Source organism: Ursus americanus, chromosome 22, assembly GCF_024610735.1.
Source record: "Ursus americanus isolate L20-20 chromosome 22, mUrsAme1.1.p, whole genome shotgun sequence".
Classification (NCBI taxonomy): Eukaryota; Metazoa; Chordata; class Mammalia; order Carnivora; family Ursidae; genus Ursus; species Ursus americanus.
Window position 1 is genome coordinate 12,398,325 of NC_142148.1, and position 20,998 is coordinate 12,419,322.

At 55.2% G+C, this 20,998-nt stretch overlaps 1 protein-coding gene across 1 annotated transcript in view; it reads left to right on the forward strand.

Moving 5' to 3' along the window:
• PREX1 (phosphatidylinositol-3,4,5-trisphosphate dependent Rac exchange factor 1) overlaps positions 1-20,658 on the forward strand; it is a 174,615-nt gene extending 153,957 nt beyond the window's left edge. The window contains exons 27-40 of the mRNA XM_087853518.1: positions 1,245-1,333; positions 2,589-2,671; positions 2,825-2,915; positions 5,035-5,163; positions 8,379-8,420; positions 9,553-9,773; positions 12,497-12,596; positions 14,191-14,334; positions 14,431-14,545; positions 15,950-16,016; positions 17,050-17,222; positions 18,662-18,764; positions 19,019-19,086; positions 19,901-20,658. Coding sequence (XP_087709644.1) covers positions 1,245-1,333; positions 2,589-2,671; positions 2,825-2,915; positions 5,035-5,163; positions 8,379-8,420; positions 9,553-9,773; positions 12,497-12,596; positions 14,191-14,334; positions 14,431-14,545; positions 15,950-16,016; positions 17,050-17,222; positions 18,662-18,764; positions 19,019-19,086; positions 19,901-19,943 — 1,468 coding nt within the window. The 3' untranslated portion in view covers positions 19,944-20,658. The remainder of the gene's footprint in view (positions 1-1,244; positions 1,334-2,588; positions 2,672-2,824; positions 2,916-5,034; positions 5,164-8,378; positions 8,421-9,552; positions 9,774-12,496; positions 12,597-14,190; positions 14,335-14,430; positions 14,546-15,949; positions 16,017-17,049; positions 17,223-18,661; positions 18,765-19,018; positions 19,087-19,900) is intronic.
• Positions 20,659-20,998: the final 340 nt, after the last annotated feature.

Below are 20,998 nucleotides of genomic sequence, written 5' to 3' on the forward strand. Positions count from 1 at the left end.
GGACACTTGAGGACCCTGACCCATGGGAAGTCGGAAATAGCGGGACATTTCCCAGGAAACAGTGGGATGGAGCAGTGTTCTAAACCGTTTGGTTCTGGGAGGTTCTCTGAGCCCCCCAAAGCACATCCCAGATGCCCCCCTTGGCTCTCCTGCCCCGAGGCCAGCGTTTCAGGGCCCCGCCCCTTGTGGCCCCGTCCACCTGTTTGCTGCACTTCCGCTCTGCGCTTGTTGGTGGAATGTGGGCAAAGAAAAGTCAAGATCGCGGTGTGTTTTAAAACTCAACATTTAAGACATATGGTTCCTACAATAAACACCATTTATTTTTACTTGATTCAGGGAGGAAGAGAGTGTTTTTTTCCCCTCCTAACTCTGAGACGATCCGAATTATTTTCCTACTGGTTAAGTGAATTATAACCAGATCAGCGAAGTCCTAATTAGTGGGTTAAGTCACTCTAAAAACTCAGTTTCCCATCATAAACCATATAGTGGATACGTAGAATTTCTCACCTTGAGTAAACAAGCACTGTGGTCTCCAGCGAAAGGTTATGTATCGTTTGACTATTGTGAGTAACGTAGAGTCTTACAGGGCGCTTCAGAAAATACGGAACTGGCCAGATTGGACAAGAAAGCCCTTTGCCCCAGTCCCCCTTGTTCATAGTCTTTCTGTCTCCAAGGGAGCCACTGGTCGGTGTTTCTGGCTTGCTGTTTACACATCGAAGTGCTCTGGCCACCGGACACTGTGTCCTTGGAGCCTCCTGTCTGTAGTCCAGGAGTTCCACTCCTACATTTTTGGGTCCTCCGATTTTTCCCTTAATTGTTGAAAAGGTGAAGGAAAGAATTGTGGGATTATGGGTTTTGATCCCCTGTACTTTCTGAGCTCCCGGACAGTCCCCGTCCTCACGAGGTCACAGCCAGGCTGGAGAGAGAACTAGAGCCGTGGGGCTGAGTGTGGCACGTGCAGGTGTGTTCAGGGACAAGGCTGTCCCTCAGGAGGAGTGACAGAAGTTCCATACGGGCGGAACCGATCCACTGCCCTCCTGCTTCTGTGTTTCTGTGCTGGGGCCTAGAAATGTTTTCCCACCGTCAGACATGGAAAACCCATCCAGACCACCTTCCCTGTTTCTGACACTGGGGGTCGAGGGGCCGGGGGTTCGGTCTACACTCTGGAAAGTGGGTTCTGGGAGCTGGGACCAGAAGGTGTGATCCGGAGGATGACTCATCCCTTCCTCTCTGCCCCTTTGCAGCGAGTGTAACAGTAACCGGGACTCGGTCCTGTCCTACACCAGCGTGAGAAGTAACAGCTCCTACCTGGGCAGTGACGAGATGGGGTCTGGTGAGTGCAGCGGCTCGCGCTCCGGAGAGCGGCCCCCCCCCCCCGGGATTTTGTTGTGCTTACTTTGATTTTATTATACTTGTATTATTTTGCGTAGAGTGGTGGTATATTTCCTTTCAATCAGTCAGCAAATGTTTACGGAGCACCTGCTGTGTGCCGGGACCTCAGCAGTGAATGGAAAGACAAAGGTCCTGGCGCTCATGGAGCCCATGTTCTCCATGAACGTCACGGACACGGAACAAATGAAGGATACCAGATGCACTGACGGACAGTAATGTCACTCGGGAAGGGTGACCTGACGGTCTCCATAAAAATGACACATGCTCAAACCAACATTTCACGTGACCTAGAAAAATGCAAAAGAAGTACTTGCAAGTAAGTCAGAGTCTCACCCCGTCCGCCAGAGGTGACCGGTGGTAGTATTTGGAGATCACTGGTGAGCGCGTATTTCTGCACAGATGGACGTGTGGGTGGATGGCCGGCTGGACACACAGACAGAAATAATCGTTTATAAATGAGATTAGACTGTACTTGCAGCTTTTACTGAAAGACCGAAATTTGTTTTTATTTTAGTTTCATTGATTAGAGCCTTTAAAAAATTTATTTCGTGCAGAGGTCACATGTCCATACGGTTCCTATTTCAGAAGGCAGAGAGGGTGGGCGATGACAAGCTTCTCTCCCACCCTCGTCACCCGGCCGCCGGTTCCCAAGCTCCCACTGTCCCTGCTGCCTTCTGGGCTCTTCCCCAGCTAGTCTGTGCCTACAGATTTAATTGTCATTATACTTCGGCTTAACAGAAGAGAAAGAAGCTCAAGTACAATTGACGGTATTGCTGAACTTCAGATCAGTATTTCATCACATAAGATGTTTCGCCGCATCAAGTGTCCCTGGGGAGGTTTTAGGCGGGAGCTACTGTGTGGCAGCTGATTTAACTCAAACAGCTGGGAGATGAGTCTGGAGACTTGGGATCCAGCTCCTTTTCTCTGGCTCCTTATTTGCAGAACGGAATACTACCAATGACTTGCCGTTGTGTAATGCTTTAGTTCCTGGTGTCTGTTTTGCGGATGAAGAAACTGAGGCTCAGAGAGGGCAAGTGATTTGCCCAGTGTCACACAGCCAGGATCTGAGTCTGCCAGACGCCAGATCTGCCTTGGGTGTTGGAACTCTGTCGCTATCCTGCCTTCTTGGCAAAGAGGTTGGGAAGGTGTGGATGGGGCAGGGATGGTTGATGGCCATGGCTTCTTCCTTCTTCCAGGGGACGAGCTGCCCTGTGATATGAGGATCCCATCAGATAAGCAGGACAAGCTTCACGGGTGCCTGGAGCATCTCTTTAACCAGGTAGGACCCTTGTCCCTGCCCCCAGCCTAAGCTCGGGGTCTTCCCATCATCCCTGGGGAGAAGAGATAAGCCAGGAGCTGGGGCAGGGGCTGTGGGTCATGGCCCCTGGAGGGCTGCAGGGGCCAGACTAACCCGGAGCTTCCTGCCATCCAGGTGGACTCCATCCATGCACTCCTCAAGGGGCCAGTCATGAGCAGGGCTTTTGAAGAGACCAAGCATTTCCCCATGGACCACAGCCTGCAAGGTGAGCAGACAGGAGTCCCGAGGTGGCAGTGGCATCTTGCACCCAGCAGGGAGACAGCCTGCGGTGCGGAATGCGTGCCGGACGGGGCAGGACGCCTGGGTCATAGTCTCAGCTTTGTCCCTCTCCTGCCCGATGGCTGTGGGCTAGTCCTGGGGTCAGTAAGTTCAGCTCCTGGGTGATATCTACTCATAGCTTGTTTTGTTTCCATGAGCTGAGAATGATTTTTTTCTTTTTTTATTGAAGAGCTGTAAAAATAAAGACAGAGACTATTTGTAACAGAGACCATATGCCTGCAAAGCCTAAAACGGTTCCTATGTGGCTCTTTCCAGAAAAAGTCTGTGGATCCCTGGAGTGGTCCTGAGCCTTTCTGGGCCTTTGTCTGTGTGTTTGTAACGTGAGGAGAAGGACTGGAGCAGCTTGCCAAATTCCCACATCCCCCCCTTCATCATTTTAGCTGCATTCACAGATCCTACCTACATCCTCACATTTTTTAAAGCCATATTCATTTGCTGTCTTTGTTATTACTGATATAACTTTTTGGGAAAACCTTTCCCTTTTACAAATTCAATTTTGAAGAGAATTTAACCTCCCTGTGTAGAAGGAAAGCCAGTATAACATACCAGAAAGTAATGATCACCATGATGCTGAATACAATGGAAGCATCAACAAAAAATGTCATTACGCTCCCATTAGATAGTGTTGCCTGAGCGCTCTGTGCTTTCATAAGGGGATCAGTGAGTTAAAGAAGCATTAAGGATTTACCAGAACCAAATTGACACTTTATTCTTGAAATGATCGAGAGAAAAAGAATTGACGTTTATGTCCTCCCATCAGCCTTTTCTCCCGTCTACCCATCCACCCATGACCTGTGTACTCACCCACCCGCCCGTCCACATACCCACACACCCACCACCCATTCACTGACTCATCAGCGTGCCCCCACTGACCCCCCCACCCACCGACCACCCATCCACCCACCTACTACCAACCATCTACTCATACTCACTTATCCGCATACTCACCCACCACCTACCGTCCGTCCACTAACCCACCCACGTGTCCACCCAACCACCCATCCGCCATCCTGTCCACCCACTCACCCCCATGCATCCATCCATCCACCTTCTTGTCTACACACCCACCAACCACCCACCCACTCATCCACGTTCCCACCTACCCACTGTCCATCCATCCATCCACCCACTTGTCTACACGCCCACGCACCCACGACCCATCCATTGTCCACCCATCCATGCACCCGCTCATCCATGCACCCACTCACCTACCCACCATGCATTCATCCATCCATGTGTCCATCCATCCAGTAATTCCCAAGAACCAGCTTGTGCCAGGCCTTGTGCTGGGTGCTTGGGACCCTGAAATGGATGTGATACTGCCCCTGACCCCAAGGAGCTCTCGGTTGAGTGCAGGAGTTGCCCCTAAATAAGGTAGGAAGTGGGAGGAGTGGGAGTGTCCTAGCTCCTCTGCGCCCCCTGCTGTCTCACGATCCTCTCTCCCAGGGACGGGCTTCAACAAGCAGAAATGTCAAACTCAGAAAAACCACAAATATCTCAGCAACCTGAGACCTCATAGGAAGGAAGAGGCCAAAGGACAGGGGCCTGGCCTTTGAATGGTCCTGCTGGGGCCAGGTTCAAATCTTGTCTCTGTCATTACCCAGCTGTGTGATTTTAGGCAAGTCCCTGTGCCAGGACTTCCCTCTCTGTATAGGGAAAAGGTTATACCTCATGTGTCAGCTCGTCGGGTTGTGGCTCTAAGGAGGTAGTACCTGAGAGTGTTTCCGGGACTATGTCCAAGCCTGGGAGAGAAGGATGCAGTGATTGATTTGTGATGTCTGCATTGGATTGGTTATAGCTGTGAGAAGCTACAGGCTCAGTCTAGAGGGAAGGAGTGCTGAGATTGATTAGTGATGTCTGCCATGAGTGCGGTACCATGAACCTGTAGCACACTTACCATGGGTTTGCCCTCTATGGACTGGTTAATTCCCAAGAGTCCTGCCAGCATCCTTGATCTAGGATTCTGAGCTTTGGAATCTGGTGATGGGACCTAGGCCTTTGTGCCATCATTCTTCAAAGCTACCTCTGTCACTCTCCTGCCCCAGAGTTCAAACAGAAAGAAGAGTGTACAATCCGTGGCCGCAGCATGATCCAGATCAGCATCCAGGAGGACCCCTGGAACCTCCCCAACTCCATCAAGACCCTGGTGGACAACATTCAGAGATATGTGGAAGGTGAGCTGGGCAGGGAAGGATGTTTTGTGGCCTTCAGTTCTTAATGTGGCTTGCAGAAAGATCAGGAATGGCTCTGTCTCCATGTCCCGTGTCTGTCCATGCCCAGGGGAACAAAAAGAGCGGGTTCTCCTTTCTCAGCTGAGTGTCCTGGCCTGGGCATGGCCCTGGGCCTTGTATGCACTTGAACTGGGAACTGCTGATCCTGGGAGCCTGGGGCTTCCTTGGAGTCAGGAGGCTGAGGAAGCTGAACTGGTTTCCTTCTCAGCCTCCGAAATTGTGGATTTAATTCAATTCCTTTTGTTTGTTATTAAGGTCTCACTGAGGGCCCACAGGTGGGTTTGGGTGCTCTAGCATTAAAAACTGTGAATCCACCGACAGCATTTACCATGCAAGAGCTCACATAAAAATCTAGATTTCGGGGGGCACCTGGGTGGCTCAGTCAGTTAAGCATCTGACCCTTGGCTTTGGCTCAGGTCATGATCTCAGGGTTGTGAGATCGAGTCCCGTGTCAGGCTCCGTGCTGAGCATGGAGCCTGCTTGGGGTTCTCTCTCTCCCTCTCCCCCCACACCCACTCACGCTCTCTGTCTCTCAAAAAAAAAAAAATCTAGATTTATGGCTGCTCTCGAACAGTCAGAAGATCTGGCAGATAATAGGCCTATAGTCCCACATTCACACTCAGCTAGAGATGAGGGGCCGAGGGTACCTTCTAGTTCCCCACACTCCCCAGCACTCCCTGCGGCCTGCTGTCCACTTCACACATCCGACCTGACCTGTCTGGTCCTTGGCAGTGTTTGAGCCGGGGCCTCCTGGGTTGGAGGGACCCCAGGACAGCAGGAGGTGCTAGACCTCAGGGCCATCCCCCCAGAAGAGCAGACTCTGAGTTGGAAGTCTTTCTCGGCCCTGAGCCATCCCATTTTCCAAACTGGAATCTTAAGAGCATGGACTCTGGAGCCAGATTGCCGAATCTCAGCTCTCCTATGCTGGGCTGCGTCGTCTTGGCAAGTTCTTTGAGCTCTCTGTGCCTCAGTGCCTTCGTGTGTAAAATGGGCTCATAGGGCCACCTCCCTCCCATGTTGTCGTGGGAATTAGAGATCACTACAGTAAACGCTGCAGTCAGCGCCCGGCTCACGGAAGTCGTCGGGAGTGGACGCCTCTGTGGCTGCTGTTAGTACCACACCGGCCCTGCGCCTCGGCCTCTCCACGACAGAAAGGATCCCAAGAGGCCGACACTAAAGGCCTTTCTGATTTTTCTTGTAAGCCCTCTCTTGGCCCAAGAGCCTCTTTCCTTCCTTTTCTTTTTCTTTCTTTCTTTCTTTCTTTCTTTCTTTCTTTCTTTCTTTCTTTCTTTCTTTCTTTCTTTCTTTCTCTCTCTCTCTCTCTCTTTCCTTCCTTCCTTCCTTCCTTCCTTCCTTCCTTCCTTCCTTCCTTCCTTCCTTCCTTCCTTCCTTCTTTCTTTTCTTTTCTTTTCTTTTCTTTTCTTTTCTTTTCTTTTCTTTTCTTTTCTAAGATTTTTTATTTATTTATTCGACAGAGATAGAGACAGCCAGCGAGAGAGGGAACACAAGCAGGGGGAGCGGGAGAGGGAGAAGCAGGCTCATAGCAGAAGAGCCTGATGTGGGGCTCGATCCCATCACACAGGGATCATGCCCTGAGCCGAAGGCAGACGCTTAACCGCTGTGCCACCCAGGCGCCCCTGTTTTCTTTTCTTCTTTTTTAAATTATGTTATGTTAGTCACCATACAGTGTATCATTAGTTTTTGATGTAGTGTTCCATGATTCATTGTTCACGTATAACACCCAGTGCTCCATGCAATACGTGCCCTCCTTAATACCCATCACCGGGCCAGCCTATCCCCCCACCCCCCTCCCCTCTAAAACCCTCAGTTTGTTTCCTGGATTCCATAGTCTCTCATGGTTTGTCTCTAGCTCTGTTTACCCTCCTTCATTCTTCCCTTCCTTCTCCTAATGATCTCCCTCCTATTCCTTATGTTCCACAAATGAGTGAAACCATATGATAATTGTCTTTCTCTGCTTGACTTATTTCACTTAGCATAATCTCCTCCAGTTCCATCCATGTTGCTGCAAATATTGGGTAATCGTTCTTTCTGATGGCTGAGTGATATTCCATTGTATATATGGACCACATCTTCTTAATCCAGTCATCTGTTGAAGGGCATCTCGGCTCCTTCCACGATTTAGCTATTGTGGACATTGCTGCTATGAACATTGGGGTGCATATGGCCCTTCTCTTCACTACATCTGTATCTTTGGGGTAAATACCCAGTAGTACAATTGCTGGATCATAGGGTAGCTCTATTTTTAACATTTTAGGGACCTCCACACTGTTTTCCAAAGTGTCTGTACCAACTTGCATTCCCACCAACACTGTAAGAGGGATCCCCTTTCTCCGCATCCTCTCCAGCATCCGTTGTTTCTTGACTTGTCGGTGTTTGCCATTCTCACTGGCGTAAGGTGGTATCTCAGTGTGGTTTTGATTTGAATTTCCCTGACGGCTACTGATGTTGAACATTTTTTCGCGTGTCTGTTAGCCATTCGTGTGTCCCTGAGAGCCTCTTTCTGAAGGAACCAGAGGATGCAAGGCCTGAGCTTGGTCCCCGCGTGTGCAGGGCCGTGGCTGCGTAGCATGTGCACAAGTGCCCGAGGTCACGCCTGGGTTATGTCATGTGTGTGTGTGTGTGCCCACGCGCGTGTGTGAGGCTCCTGGGCTCTGGCCCACAAGTTGGAGGGGCGGTGTCAGTCTCTTTTTGGTGGCCACAAGTAAACAGATGTGGCTAACACTTGGGGTTACATCCCCTGGATGTCCGGGGTTTCTAGAATGCACCCAGGATGCCACAAAAGCTGCTTTTTAGCACAGCAGCATGTGCCCGGGCTTCGCCACAGGGGCTTCGGAGCACCTGGGCTGTGGGGAGGGCCCAGCTCCATGGTACCTTTTTTTTTTTTTTTTTTTTAAGATTTTATTTATTTGTTAGAGAGATAGAGTGTGTATATAAGCTGGGGGGATGGGCAGAGGGAAAGGGAAAAGCAGGCTCCCAACTGAGCAGGGAACCCAGTGTGGGGCTCGATCCCAGGACCCTGAGACCACGAGCTGAGCGGAAGGCAGATGCTTAACTGACTGAGCCACCCAGGCGCCCCCCCCCCCCGCACTTTTTGCTGACTCCTCTCAGCCTGTCTTTTCTCTACCTTCTCCTTCCAGATGGGAAGAACCAGCTGCTCCTGGCCTTGCTGAAATGCACAGGTGAGGCCTTTGAAGGGGCACTGGCTGTGATTGGCACACACCAGTGTGTCCAGGAGAGGCCGTCCTGGCAGGGGCTTTCTCAATCACTGTCCAGGGAGATCTCTTCCGCCGGCCGAGGTCGACTTCCCCATGGTCACTGGGGCCTGCACGTGGTGGTGGGGGGGAGGTAACATCATGGCCTCTAGCCCCTCTAAGAACTGCTTAGACCTCACGTCTTCCTCTTGTGTCCGAGGGACAAGTCTCAGGGCCCGGGAGCCAGGAGCCCCGTCTCTTGCCATCTCCTGGGCCTGGCTGGATCTTGATGAGGGCGCAGGATAGAGGGTGATGAGTAGGGAGGCTCCTTGCCTCTAGGGCCTTGAGCTCCAGCCTGGGACTCCCTACCCAGCAGACAACGGGGAAGAAGAAAGAGCTGATGGTGGGCTGGGGGTGGGGGGGAGAAGGGGTTGGAGATGTTCTCTGTCCCTCCCTTCTTTCCAGAAAGTCTTAGCCAGGGAGCAGCTATAATAGGATCTAGGTCAAAATCGGTCACTGAAAACTAATTGGCAGAAGCCGGTCATCAAAAATAATCTTTTCCAGAAGATTGCAACCCTGTACAACTGATTGATCGAAATTGGCCAGTTCGGCAAACCGTGTCTAGAGCAGGGGCAAGGAAAGTGGGGGACGGGGGGGAAGGAAGGTCGACTTCTCAGAAATAGAGAAAATGGTAAAGTGCGTTTCTTGAAACATGGAGCTTGGCAGACATGCTTGGTGTCATTGTCATTCTCCGTCAAGGCCGAGAAGTCCCCTAACACGTGGAGTAACACAGCTGAGGGTGAGGGTTTTGGGGAAAGCCTTAGGACAATGAGAAAGGTTTTTTGGTGGTTGTAGTTTTTTGAGTAGGCAGATGGATCATGGAGAGAATTGAGTCTTTTGGCAAATTGGCTTGTTTTCAGAGAACTGAATTTTGCAAAGTTGGCTTTTGGGGGCGGGGATTCATTAACTTCTGGCAAGCCGACCCCCGAGGGTGGTGTGCTGGGAGGTTGCTTCAGGGCCCGGGCTCTGGGGCAGGGGAGCCTGGGGCTGGCCCGGGAGCGTGCAACCCAGCGCCCCCCCCCGGCCCCCCCCTCCCCCCCCCCCCCCCCGCTCTCTCCAGACCCCGAGCTGCAGCTGCGCAGGGATACCATCTTCTGCCAGGCCCTGGTGGCCGCCGTGTGCACCTTCTCCGAGCAGCTGCTCGCAGCCCTCAGCTACCGCTACAACAACAACGGCGAGTACGAGGAGAGCAGCCGGGACGCCAGCCGCAAGTGGCTGGAGCAGGTGGCGGCCACCGGCGTCCTTCTGCACTGCCAGTCCCTGCTCTCGCCGGCTGCCTTGGTGAGTGAGGGAGCCGGTAGTGGGGGGGGGGGGCTCCCTGGGACGTGGTGCAGGAGGGCCCTTGCTGGCTCTCTCGCGCTCTCACACACCTTGTCATGCAGTCAGCATTTATTGAGCACCGACTGTATGCCATTGTTACAGGCACAGGGGATCCCGCAGTGAACAAAACAGTGTCTTTGTAGTCAGGAATCTCATATCCTAGTGTGTGTGTGTGTGTGTGTGTGTGTGGGGAGGCAGACATAAATAAGGAAAATCAATGGTATAGACCAGTGGTTCTCAGGTGGGCAGTTTTACCTCCTAGGGAGGCCCTTTGCGATGTCTGGAGATATTTGAGGCGGTCACAACTGAGGGAAGAGGCAGACGCTGCTGGCGTCTGGGATAAGAGGTTGGGGATGCGGCTAAACATTCTGCAGGGCCCAGGGTGCCCTTCCCCAGCAGATAATTCTCGGGCCCCAAATGTCAATAGTGCCACATCAGAGACACCCTCCTCTATAGTGCTAAAGGCCAATGAGAGAAACAGGGAAGGGGCGGGAAGGTCTGAGGTGGCAGCAGTTGAACGTTTCGATAAGGCGGCCAGCGAAGTCCTCACTGAGAAGGTGACATCTGACTGAAGAACCGAAGGAAGGGAGTGAGGGAGCCATGAGGATGTTGGGGAGGAACCTTCCAGGCAGCAAGGACGGCAGGTGCAAAGGCCTTGAGGCAGGGACTTGCATGCAATGTTTGAGAGACAAGGTGCGCGGTGTGGCTGGAATAGAATGAACCAAGGGAGGGTGGTGGAGGGCAGTCCTAAGAATTATCTGCCTCCCATCGTGCAGGGTCTTGCAGGCTGTGGTAGGGACGTTGGCTGTCACTCTGTGTGGTGGGGAGCTCTGGGAGGGTTTTGAGTAGAGGAGGAAACAGGGTCTGACTTCTCCACTTAATGAATCTCCCATGCTGCTGGGTGGGGATGAGACTACAGAAGGGCAAGAGTGCGCTGGGAGGTTGGAGAGCAGACTTTTGTAGTAATCAGGCAAATAGCATCTCATTTACTCCTCGTAGTAGCCCTGAGGTGGGTCCTTTACAGCCCACATTTTAAAGATGAGAACCTCAAGGCCCAGGGAGTCAGGTTTGAACCCTGGGAGTCTGGCTCTGGGCCTGGTAACCCCTAGGGTGCCCTGCTTTCTCTGCATCTCCTCTTTTATCTTTGACTGCTCTGTCCATCCACTCTCAGGGCTCAGAATCCGGGTGGGCTCCTCTGCCAGCCCCAGGGAGGCAGAGCCAAGGCCTCAGCCTTTGGGGGCTGCCGATGCCCAGAGCTGACGTCCCCCAGAAATGCAGCCTGCGGTGGCACTTGCCCTGTGCTGTGCTTCTTGCCCTGTGCTTCTCGCCCTGTGTGCCCTTTGCTGGAGCTCCCCCGACCTCTGCGGCTCTGAGCCTCCTAGACATTGTCCCAGGCCGCGCTGGAAGCCGTGGCTGCTGGCCTGATGGGAAAGGGTGGCTGTGGCGCGCCCTCTGCTGGCCAGTGTTGCATGCAGGTGTCTGCCAAGCCAGAGATCCGCGCTGACTTGGTTCTCGCAAAGCTCACTGGAAGCCCCGAAAGGGCTGCTGGAACACTCAGCCCTCACTGTGCTCGTCTCAGATAAGGACGTGGGGCCTAGTGCATTAATTCACCTGTCACCATGGTGTGCCAGGCTCTGAGCTGGGTCTGAAGCTCACTTTCTAGCTGGGTGGGTGGTGGGAGGGGGAAGCAGCCTGAGAAGAGGGGATGGGGGAGGGAGGGAGGATGGAAAGAAAAGGAGTTCTGCAGAAGATGAAGCGGCTGAGTTTTTTTGGGTTCAGTGGTCAGAGCCGGCTTCTCTGAGGAGGGGACATTTGAGCTGAGATCTGGGTAGCCAGACAGCCGATGGGGTGAATGGTCTGAGGAAGAGTGTGCTGGGCAGAGGGAACAGCGTGTGCAAAGGCTCTGAGCAGAGGCCAGTGTGGCCAGAGGGGAGCGCTGGGGGGATTTGGGGGATCAGGTTGGCCGTGTCTGAAGGGCTTAGGAATATTCTAGGAGCAGAGGGAAGACTCAGAGGCTTTGAGGCAGGTGGGTGAAAGAACTCAAATCAAGTTTTTGGGAGATAACTTGTAGTAACAGGGGAACCTAGGTCCGGTAAACCCTTGGCTGCCCTGCTCTCCCTGCATCTCCAGGGTTGTCCCTGTCTGCCCCTTGCTTGGGGGTAAGGGTGGCCGAGGGAGACCTGCAGAGAGGCAGGTGTGGTCCTTGTACTGGGGGTGGTGAGGAGGGTGGGGGAGGTGGGTGGGTCAGGGGAGGGTTTTGGTGGCTGAGTGGGTAGGACTTGGTGACGGTCCGTATAGGGTGAGGGGAGAGAGATGCTGAGAAGTCCTTAAAGGTCTGGGGCTTGGGCACCTGGGCCGATGCTGGGGTGCTTTGCTGAGATGGGCCTGTTAGAGGAGGGTGAGCTGGAGAATGGAGACTTTTGTTGGGTGCGGTAGGTTTGGAATGGCTACGATTGGTGCACGTTAGAGCAGAGATGGGTTCTGACCTCTGACCCTGGGAGCTGCAGCACAATCCAAGACCAAATGCGATTTCACAGCCAGCCCTGGATAGCCCAGCGCAGGACCTCGTGTCTGGCAGGCCCACAGCCCGGTGTGTTGGCTAGAGTTGAATCACAGAATCTTGAAGGGAAATCCTGGGGTAGGGCTGGCATCTAAGACTCGTCCACCCCGTCTTTCTCCTGCAGAAGGAGGAACGGACCATGCTGGAGGACATCTGGGTGACCCTGTCAGAGCTGGACAATGTCACCTTTTCCTTTAAGCAGCTGGATGAGAACTACGTGGCCAGTGAGTGATTCTTACCACCCCTACCAGGAGAGTTGCGTTCTGGGATGGAGGGGACTGCTCTGGGGCCACCCTGCCACCAGGGCAGCTGCCCAAGGTTAAACTGGGATCTAGCACTTTCAAACCTTTTGCTCCCAACATGAGTCTCAAAGCTGAGCCTTGGGGCACATACGGAAAAGAGGGGTTTCTTTTTGTATAAACTCAGCCATCTCCAAAAGTTCTTAGAAGGGAATAAGAGCCAATTCCCAATTCTTATTAAAATTCTACTCTAGAGATTTCCTTCTTTAGAGTGAAGACTTGTTAAGATGTCCTAAGGGTTTATACCGTAATTTTCCTCCTTTCTTTCTCCCTCCCTCCTCTCCCCCCTACCCTTTCAGCTATCCACTCGCCCACCCACCCATCCATCCATCCATCCATCCCATCTACTTATCCATCCATCCCATCTATCCACCCGTCCACCTGTCCGTCCGTCCATCCATCCATCCATCCATCCAACCCACCCATCCACCCATCCGTCCACCCGTCCACCTGTCCATCCATCCACCCATCCATCCACCCATCCAACCCACCCATCCACCCGTCCACCTGTCCATCCACCCGCCCATCCATCTACCCACCCACCCATCCATCCACCCATCCAACCCATCCAACCCACCCATCCACCCATCCATCCATCCATCCACCTATCCGTCCATCCATCTGTCCATCCATCCATGAACCAATTTCCACCTCCTCGGGGGTACTATCCTCCTGTTCAGAATGCACTGACTAGAGTCTAGAGGGCTCACAGGTGTCTTCTCAGGGACCAATTGGGACTGGTCGGCAGTGGCTGCCTGGCTATAGGCAGAGTTGGGCTCAGGGGCAGCTATTGACTGGTCAGTGGCTTTTTGCTGTGGGTGCAGGATGGGGTGTGTGTGCTGTAATTCTGCCACCCCTGCCACACGCTCTTCCTTATGGGTGTAAATAAGCTGCAGGTCCTATTCGAGGACAGCTTCTGCCAGGTAGAGACCCTGGGCTACCAGGTGAGGGGTACAAGGAATGTGGTGAAGCTCTGAAGGCACTGACAGATCCCCAGTGGGGCAGAATCAGCACCAGGTCTAAGAATGAAGTAGTGGAAGCTAGGAACTGCGGAAGGAGGTGAAAAGTCAGAGGCTGCTCTCCTGAGTGCGGGAGGATGGGGCTGTCCGAGGCTAGCCCTGGCGGGTGGGAGGCTGGGGCTGTCCGAGGCTAGCCCTGGTGGGTGGGAGGCCGGGGCTGTCTGAGGCTTGCCCTGGCGGGTGGGAGGCCGGGGCTGTCGGAGGCTAGCCCTGGCGGGTGGGAGGGTGGGTCTGTCCGAGGTTAGCCCTGGCAGGTGGGAGGGCAGGGATGGCTGACCAGTGCTCTGGGGTGGGCAGACAGGGAAGGCCCAGGATGCCTCTCTGAGGGCAGGAGGCAAGGGATTCTGAGGCTACTCCTTTGAGGTGGTGAGAACAGGGAGGTCCCGGGACACCATTCTAGAAGTCTGAAGGCAGGTGTGAAGCTGCCCTAGTGAACAGGGGGCAGGGCTCCGCTCGGGCCTCAGTGCTGAGCCACCCTGCCCCGCCATGTCCTCCCACAGACACCAACGTCCTCTACCACATCGACGGCAGCCGGCAGGCGCTGAAGGTCGTCTTCTACCTCGACAGCTACCACTTCTCCAAGCTGCCCTCCCGCTTGGAGGGCGGGGCCAGCCTGAGGCTGCACACCGTGCTCTTCACGAAAGGTGAGCTGGGGGTGCCGTTTGGGGCCTGCCGGGGACGGCCGCGGCCTCTGAGCATACCGGGACCCCGACACCTGCCCCCCTCCTCTTCCTTCATAGCTCTGGAGCATGCGGAGGGGCCGCCTCCTCCAGGCAGCCAGGCTGTGGAGGATTTGCAGCAGGAGATCAACGCCCAGTCCCTGGAGAAGGTTCAGCAGTATTACCGCAAACTCAGGTAACTGCCTGGCTTACATGCGGGGGACAGGAGTCTGGACACTGCCACGGCCGGGCGGACAGTAGCATGTAAGGCACCGGACAGGCCCCCAGCATGGGAATGGGCCTTTTCTTAAGCAGCTGCTCCATGCCAGGCCCTCTTGTACATGGGCTCTTCAGCTCCTCCCAGCGGGCACAGTAGGCCATTCTAACCCACTTCACAGATGAGAAAACTGAGGCCCTGAGAGCATAGCCAGCTTGCCCAAGGTCACACAGGTAGACAGTGGCTGAGCTCAACTTTGAGCTGGGTCTGTTTTGCGTCAAAGCAGATTTTTCCAATTAAGAGGAGCTGCCTGTTTGATTCTGTGTAGGGGTGGGAGCTGGGGCAGAGACCCTAGGATTCTTGAACCTGGGGGTAAGGGAGTAAGGGGGGTGGTCCCCAGGGCCTTGGCCCTGCTCAGAAGAGAACCCCCAGAAGGAAGCTTCAGGCCCAGGGAGGCAGCCCGGCTCCTTCCTACGCCTGCCTCACCTTCTTCCCCTGTGGAAAAGGTAGGCTGAAAATCAGGAGATCAGGGTTTTGGGGTGTGGGTAAGGGCTTTACTGTTTTGGGGCCCAGCTTTACCATTTGGAAGTGGGAGAATGGTGCTTTCATTAGTTTGTTCAGGGAAGATATCCAGCTGTATTATTAAAACCGGCATCTCTCTGGATTCATTGAATCCATCAATCCGTCTGGTGCCGTTTGCTGAATATTTTAAATTTCGCCTCCGAGAGCCTTCCCTCATCCGTTCTTCCCTTACGCAGCACACGTTAAGTGACAACTCTGTGGGCCAGGCTCTGTTCTGGACGCTTGCTCCGGAGTCAGTAGCGGCCAAACAAAGCCTCTTCTTCACAGGATGCAGAGAGCCGCAGTTGCCCTGCTTTGTCAATAAAGCTTTATTAGCACCTGGCTGTGCTCACTTGTGTATGTACCGTCTGGGCTGCTTTTGTGCTGCCACAGCAGAGCCGAGTAGCATCTTGGTGGAGACAGTCTGGTCCACGCAGCCTTAAATCTTTGCTGTTCGACCCTTTACGGAAAAAATGTGGGGGAGCCCGATTTGTAGAGGGGGCGATGAGCAGTAAGCCAGTCGACGGAGCCCTGTAATGCGTGCTCCGAGGAGAGGTTCAGTAGGACGAGGGCATGGACAGTGGGGAGGTCGGGTGCTGATTCTGATGGCAGGCGGGGGAGGTGGCATTCGAGGAGTGCCTGGGGAGAGTGCCCAGAGGCCCCCTTGTTTTCCACCCTCTCCCCGCCACTATTGGAGGACTAGGTCCCTGTGGACAGGGAGAGCAGTGCAAGGTGCCCCCAGGGACAGTCGTTGGAGGAACAGAGGGGGTGGCGGCCGCTGTGGGGCGGCCGCCCCACCCTCCCCCTCTCCTTCTCTCTCAGGGCATTTTACCTGGAACGGTCTAACCTGCCCACGGATGCCAGCACCACGGCGGTGAAGATAGACCAGGTGTGCCCCACCTCCCCTCACCCCGCGGCGGAGCTTGGACAGAGCTGGGGGCTGTCGGGGTCAAGATGCAGCAGATGGGGCCCGGGGTCCCACCGCAGCCCACATCCTGGCAGAGATGCCCCTGAGGCATCTGGAGTTGCTCCTGCAGGAAGATGCCTCCTGGGAGAACTCCTTCCCCATTCAGGAGTTCCACCTTCTTCCGCACCGGCTTTGCAGTTGCTGAGATGGCTTTCCGCCCGCTGGCACCTGCTCCCCCGCGCCTTCCTGCTCCCCCTTGGTTACCCAAGCGTGTCTCTGAAGCAGGCCCACACCAGAGGTGGCCACGTGGCATTCTTTTTGTTTGATTGGAATTTGTTGTCAACATTTGAAAATCAAAAGCTTTCCAGTGAAATGGAGGCTTCTGGCTTTTCTGGAGAAGCGGAGGGATCTGGCCGTCCAGGGCCCACATTCCCACGTGGCGCAGTTGGCTTTCCAAGGGCATGTGCTCTAGGCCTTTCACCCCCTTCCCAGGCTCAGACAGGCCTTGAATTTGACAGTACTTTGGGGGTCCTGGCCTCAGGACTGGAGGCTGGGGGGTCCCAGAGAAGTGGTGGGCACAGCCCTTTGGGAGTTTGTAGTCTGGCTGGTAGAATCTTAAGATGACACAGAAAGAATTGGCAGACCACCACTGAATGCCCATTGAGAAAAGCTGGAGTCACGGGTGGGGCGGGGGCGGGGGGGCTCTTCCCAGGAAGGCACTGTTTGGAGAGGACAGCAGAGGGCACTTCTCTCAGGGTTCATTGGGGGCACTCCGGGGCAGGTGGAATGTTAGGCCTGCAACACTGAGTAAACACTGAATACCAGCTTGCGGGCCAGTGGGGAGCCACAGATGGTCCTTGAGCTGGGGTCGTGGAAAGTTAACTGGGCCATTACCCTGGGAGGGTGAGCTGGGAGGGCGGCTGCAGTAACAGAGCTGAAGGGGAGGGAGAGGATGGGAAGGAAGGCCAGGTGGAGGCCTCCTGCGAATGTCCCGGTGTGTGCGCCTGCCTTGCAGCTGATACGCCCCATCAATGCCCTGGACGAGCTCTGCCGCCTCATGAAGTCCTTCGTCCACCCCAAACCCGGCGCCAGCGGGAGCTTGGGTGCCGGCCTCATCCCCATCTCCTCTGAGCTGTGCTACCGCCTGGGCGCCTGCCAGATCGCCATGTGCGGCACGGGCATGCAGAGGTGAGCTGCTGTGACCCCTGCGTCAGGGCAGGAGGGGGCTGGACGGGCTCCCGGCAAGTTTGGGGGCCCAGGACAAGGAGGCAGGAGGCCGGCTTTGAATCCTGGTTCTGGCACTGCTTGTTGAGCCCTGTCGTGGCCTTGGCCCTCCCTCGGCCTCCGTTTGGGAGGTGGGACTTCAGGAGTAGGGGGTCCGAGGAGGCCCGTGGAACTCTCTGGCTCCCTGACTCTGGGGTTGGTGTGAATGAGAATCTGTGCGCTGTGGTTCTTCTTGACTCTCCAGTCAAAGTGAGCTCACTCCTCCCTACTGGGGCAGAACTGGCCTCCGTGCCCCACTGGATACCCTCCAGTCACCTTCTCCGAGTGGCCTTCCCTGACTTCCCTATTTAGGACTGCACTCTCTCCCCACCACCAACGGCCTCCCCTACTCTTCCTCAGCAACCCCACCGCCATCCCACACACAAGGCACTTTGCTCGCGTGTTCGTTTATTCCCGGTCACCCCAGCGTCGGCCAGCTCTGTGAGCGCAGGGACTTGTTTTCTTTCTCTGCCCTACCCTGGCACTGAACGGCACCTGGCACACAGCAGGTGCTCAATAAATGCTTGTTGAGAATGCTTACTGTGCATTAGGCACCGTTGTTAAGGGATTAACTCATCTCCTCTTTAGAGCAAGCCAGTGTGTGTGGCCTTTCCCAGGGGCTCTCTGTGCGGGGCGATTTTGCGCCCTGGGGGACCCTTGGCAATGTCTGCAGACATTTTTGACGGTCACAATGGGGAGAGGAGGGTCCTGTTGGCATCTAGCGGTCAGAGGCCAGGGACGCTGCTGACGTCCTACCAAGCGCAGGACAGGCCCCCGCCCTCCCCCCTGCCCCGGTCGGTAGTGCCCTGGTAATGGTCTTGCCCTGTCTTACGGTGAAGGAGACCAAGGCCTGGGAAGGGCCGCTGACCTAGTGAGGGTCAGAGTAATTCTGTGGCTGAGACTTGAATCCACGAGGTCTGGCTGCAGAGCCCATGTTCTCGAACTGTAGAGAACAGATGGGAGGGCTGACTAGATGTGTCCGTGTCAGGCCCGGAGAAGTTGTGGGGCATTAGGGGAGCGCTTCATTTATTCCTTCCGCAAGAATATTTACCAAGCACCTCTTCCGAGCTGACCCGCTGGGAATATCAGAACAACACAGGCAAAGGAAAGCTCCTGCTGCGCCGTGCTGACGTCTTAGGGGGTGCCCAGAGCAGAGCAGGAAGGTGCCCGCTGTGTGCAGGAGTGCTGGCTGCCAGGAGGAAGGACGGGCAGGCGTGGGGGGTGGACAGGAGGGAGGGGTGGTGGTGGGGCTCTCAGAGAAGACGCCTGAGGGGAGGGAGCGCGTCCAGCAGTTATCTGGGGGCCGGAGGGGCAGTCCCTGGGGGGAGAGGGCAGTGATGGCCCCGCCCGCCCCTGCCCTGCAGGAGCACCCTGAGCGTCTCCCTGGAGCAGGCGGCCATCTTGGCTCGGAGCCACGGGCTGCTGCCCAAGTGCATCATGCAGGCCACGGACATCATGCGGAAGCAGGTGAGGTGGCCCCGGGCCTCCGGGGACTCTCTAGCGCCTGGGAGGCTGCGGGCACGGCGGGTTCTCAGCCACGTGTGGGGACTGGGTGGTCACCAGCCCCAGACTTGGGCCTTTTCCCCATCTGCTGGGGCCCCAGATCTCAGCATCTGGGGCCTCCGGTGACTCCCCTCACCCCGCCCCCCCCGCACCCACGTGCTTCCTCCCTGAACTCCGTGTGGAGGCAGGCGCCGGGCCTCATGATTCTTTCTTCCCAGGGCCCCAGGGTGGAGATTCTGGCCAAAAACCTCCGAATCAAGGATCAGATGCCCCAGGGTGCACCGCGGTGAGTGGCTGCTCCCTCCGACCCCCCCAGAAGGCCAAGAAACTCCCAGCTTCACGCCAGGCAGCCCCCCTGGTGTTCCTAGGGGGCTTCACTCAGGCACCGTTCTTCTTTCTTTCCCAAACGACAACCCTGTGGGCATTCTCTCCAGGTGGCCAGTGGGGACACTGAGGCACAGAGAGATTATGTATCTTGTCCCAGGTCATACAGCTAGTAGATGGCAGAGCTGGGATTCTGCAGCCAGGCAGTGGCGGCCCAGGGGCCAAGCTCCTGACCACTGGGCTGCCCTGCTTCTCTCTCCTGCCCCTGTCCCCGCAGCAGCCTCCTGGCCGGTCCCCCTGCCATCCTCCTCTTCACAGCAGATCTGTCCAGTCTGTCCTGCTTGAGACCCATGAGTGGCTCCTTCCTTGCAGATGAAGCTCAGAATCTTGCCGCTGCAGATGTTAGGGAAACCAGGGCTGTCCATGGGGTGCTGGAGCGGTCCCCAAAATCTGTTAAGTAAAAAAAACTCCAGGGGCTGAGCGCTGTGTCTAGTCTGCCATTAAGTGTGGAAAAACGTGGCCCTTACACAATGTACACATACACCCCCCCCCACGTATCTTAACACCCAAACACGCATGTGCAGGTGCGTCTATATTCATAAACCCACTGCCAGTCTGGAGGGGGCCGGAGAGCTGGGAGAGAGCGTGCACAGTCCGGATCTTTTTCACCGTGCATCTTTTTATACCTGTTGAGTTTTGTTTTCTGGGCAGGGATTACATGTTCAAAAAAATGGCCTGCCCGCCTGTTCCTCATTCTCTTCGCCTCTGTCCACCAGGCTCTACCGCCTCTGCCAGCCGCCAGTGGATGGAGACCTCTGAACGTGGGGATTCTGCCTGGTGCTCGGCTGTATCCTCTGGAGCTGGGTTTGGGGGGGCATCGGGGGCCACGCTGGCCTTCTCCAGAGCTGGCCGAGGCTCCTTCCTGCTCTGGGACCTGCCAGCCTTCTCCATCCCCTCCCGTGAGGACAAGTGGTGCCCCTGCTCTCGGAGGAGCTGGCCCATTGGCCGTGGGCCAGCCCATTCTCCACACTCGGGCCTGAAGCCCGAGGGGTGCTGGGGACCCGCAGAGCTGGCTGATGGGTACAGCCAGGACCTGGGCTCCTGCCCACAAGTCCCCGGGACATAGGGGAGAAGTCACGGGCGCTGGAGCTGGAGGCCTGCAGACCCAGCTGCCTCAGGATGGCTCAACCTGCACTTTTGAAACCCCTGGTTTCCTTCTAAGTCCACATTCCAGGCGACACACGTGTCTCCTCCTCCCCTTAGCTTCCAATTCACCCCTAACCCTGTACTAACCTGCTCGGTGGACTCGGAAAAGCCAGGCCTCTGCCAGGAAAGACAGAGGGACAGGGCACACCACCCGTCACCAAGAGGAAATTCGAAAGCCACACCAGCTTCCGACGTGACCGCCATCGGAACTTGAGCCATCAGCCCTGGGCGGGAGATTTGCTCCGACTTTATTTATATGGCGTGAAATCTCTATGGTTTATTTTGGGGTTTTTATGTTGTTGGTGTTGTCGAGTTGTTTTTTTTTTTTCCCTCTGGGTTGTGTGATTATATATTCGACATTTTAAATTTCAAAGAAAGGTGTATTGTCTAACAGGGGACCAACATAAGGTAGCGTTGATGACTTTTCCCACTTCTACTAAAAAAGAGAAAAACTAAATTATTGAAAATTCAAAAAATGTCAGTATTTCATCTTTTTTTAATATTAGGGTCTTAAGGTATCACTTATAGGTTTTGACTACGATTCCCACCCACCTCTGTTCTCCAGCGGTCGGTCCGCATTAGCGTGAATGACTCTGCTGTCTTTGGACGCTGCGCTGCAAGGGTCGTAGCGGCAGCTGGACCAGGGCTGGGGGCTGGAGGGGGTTGAA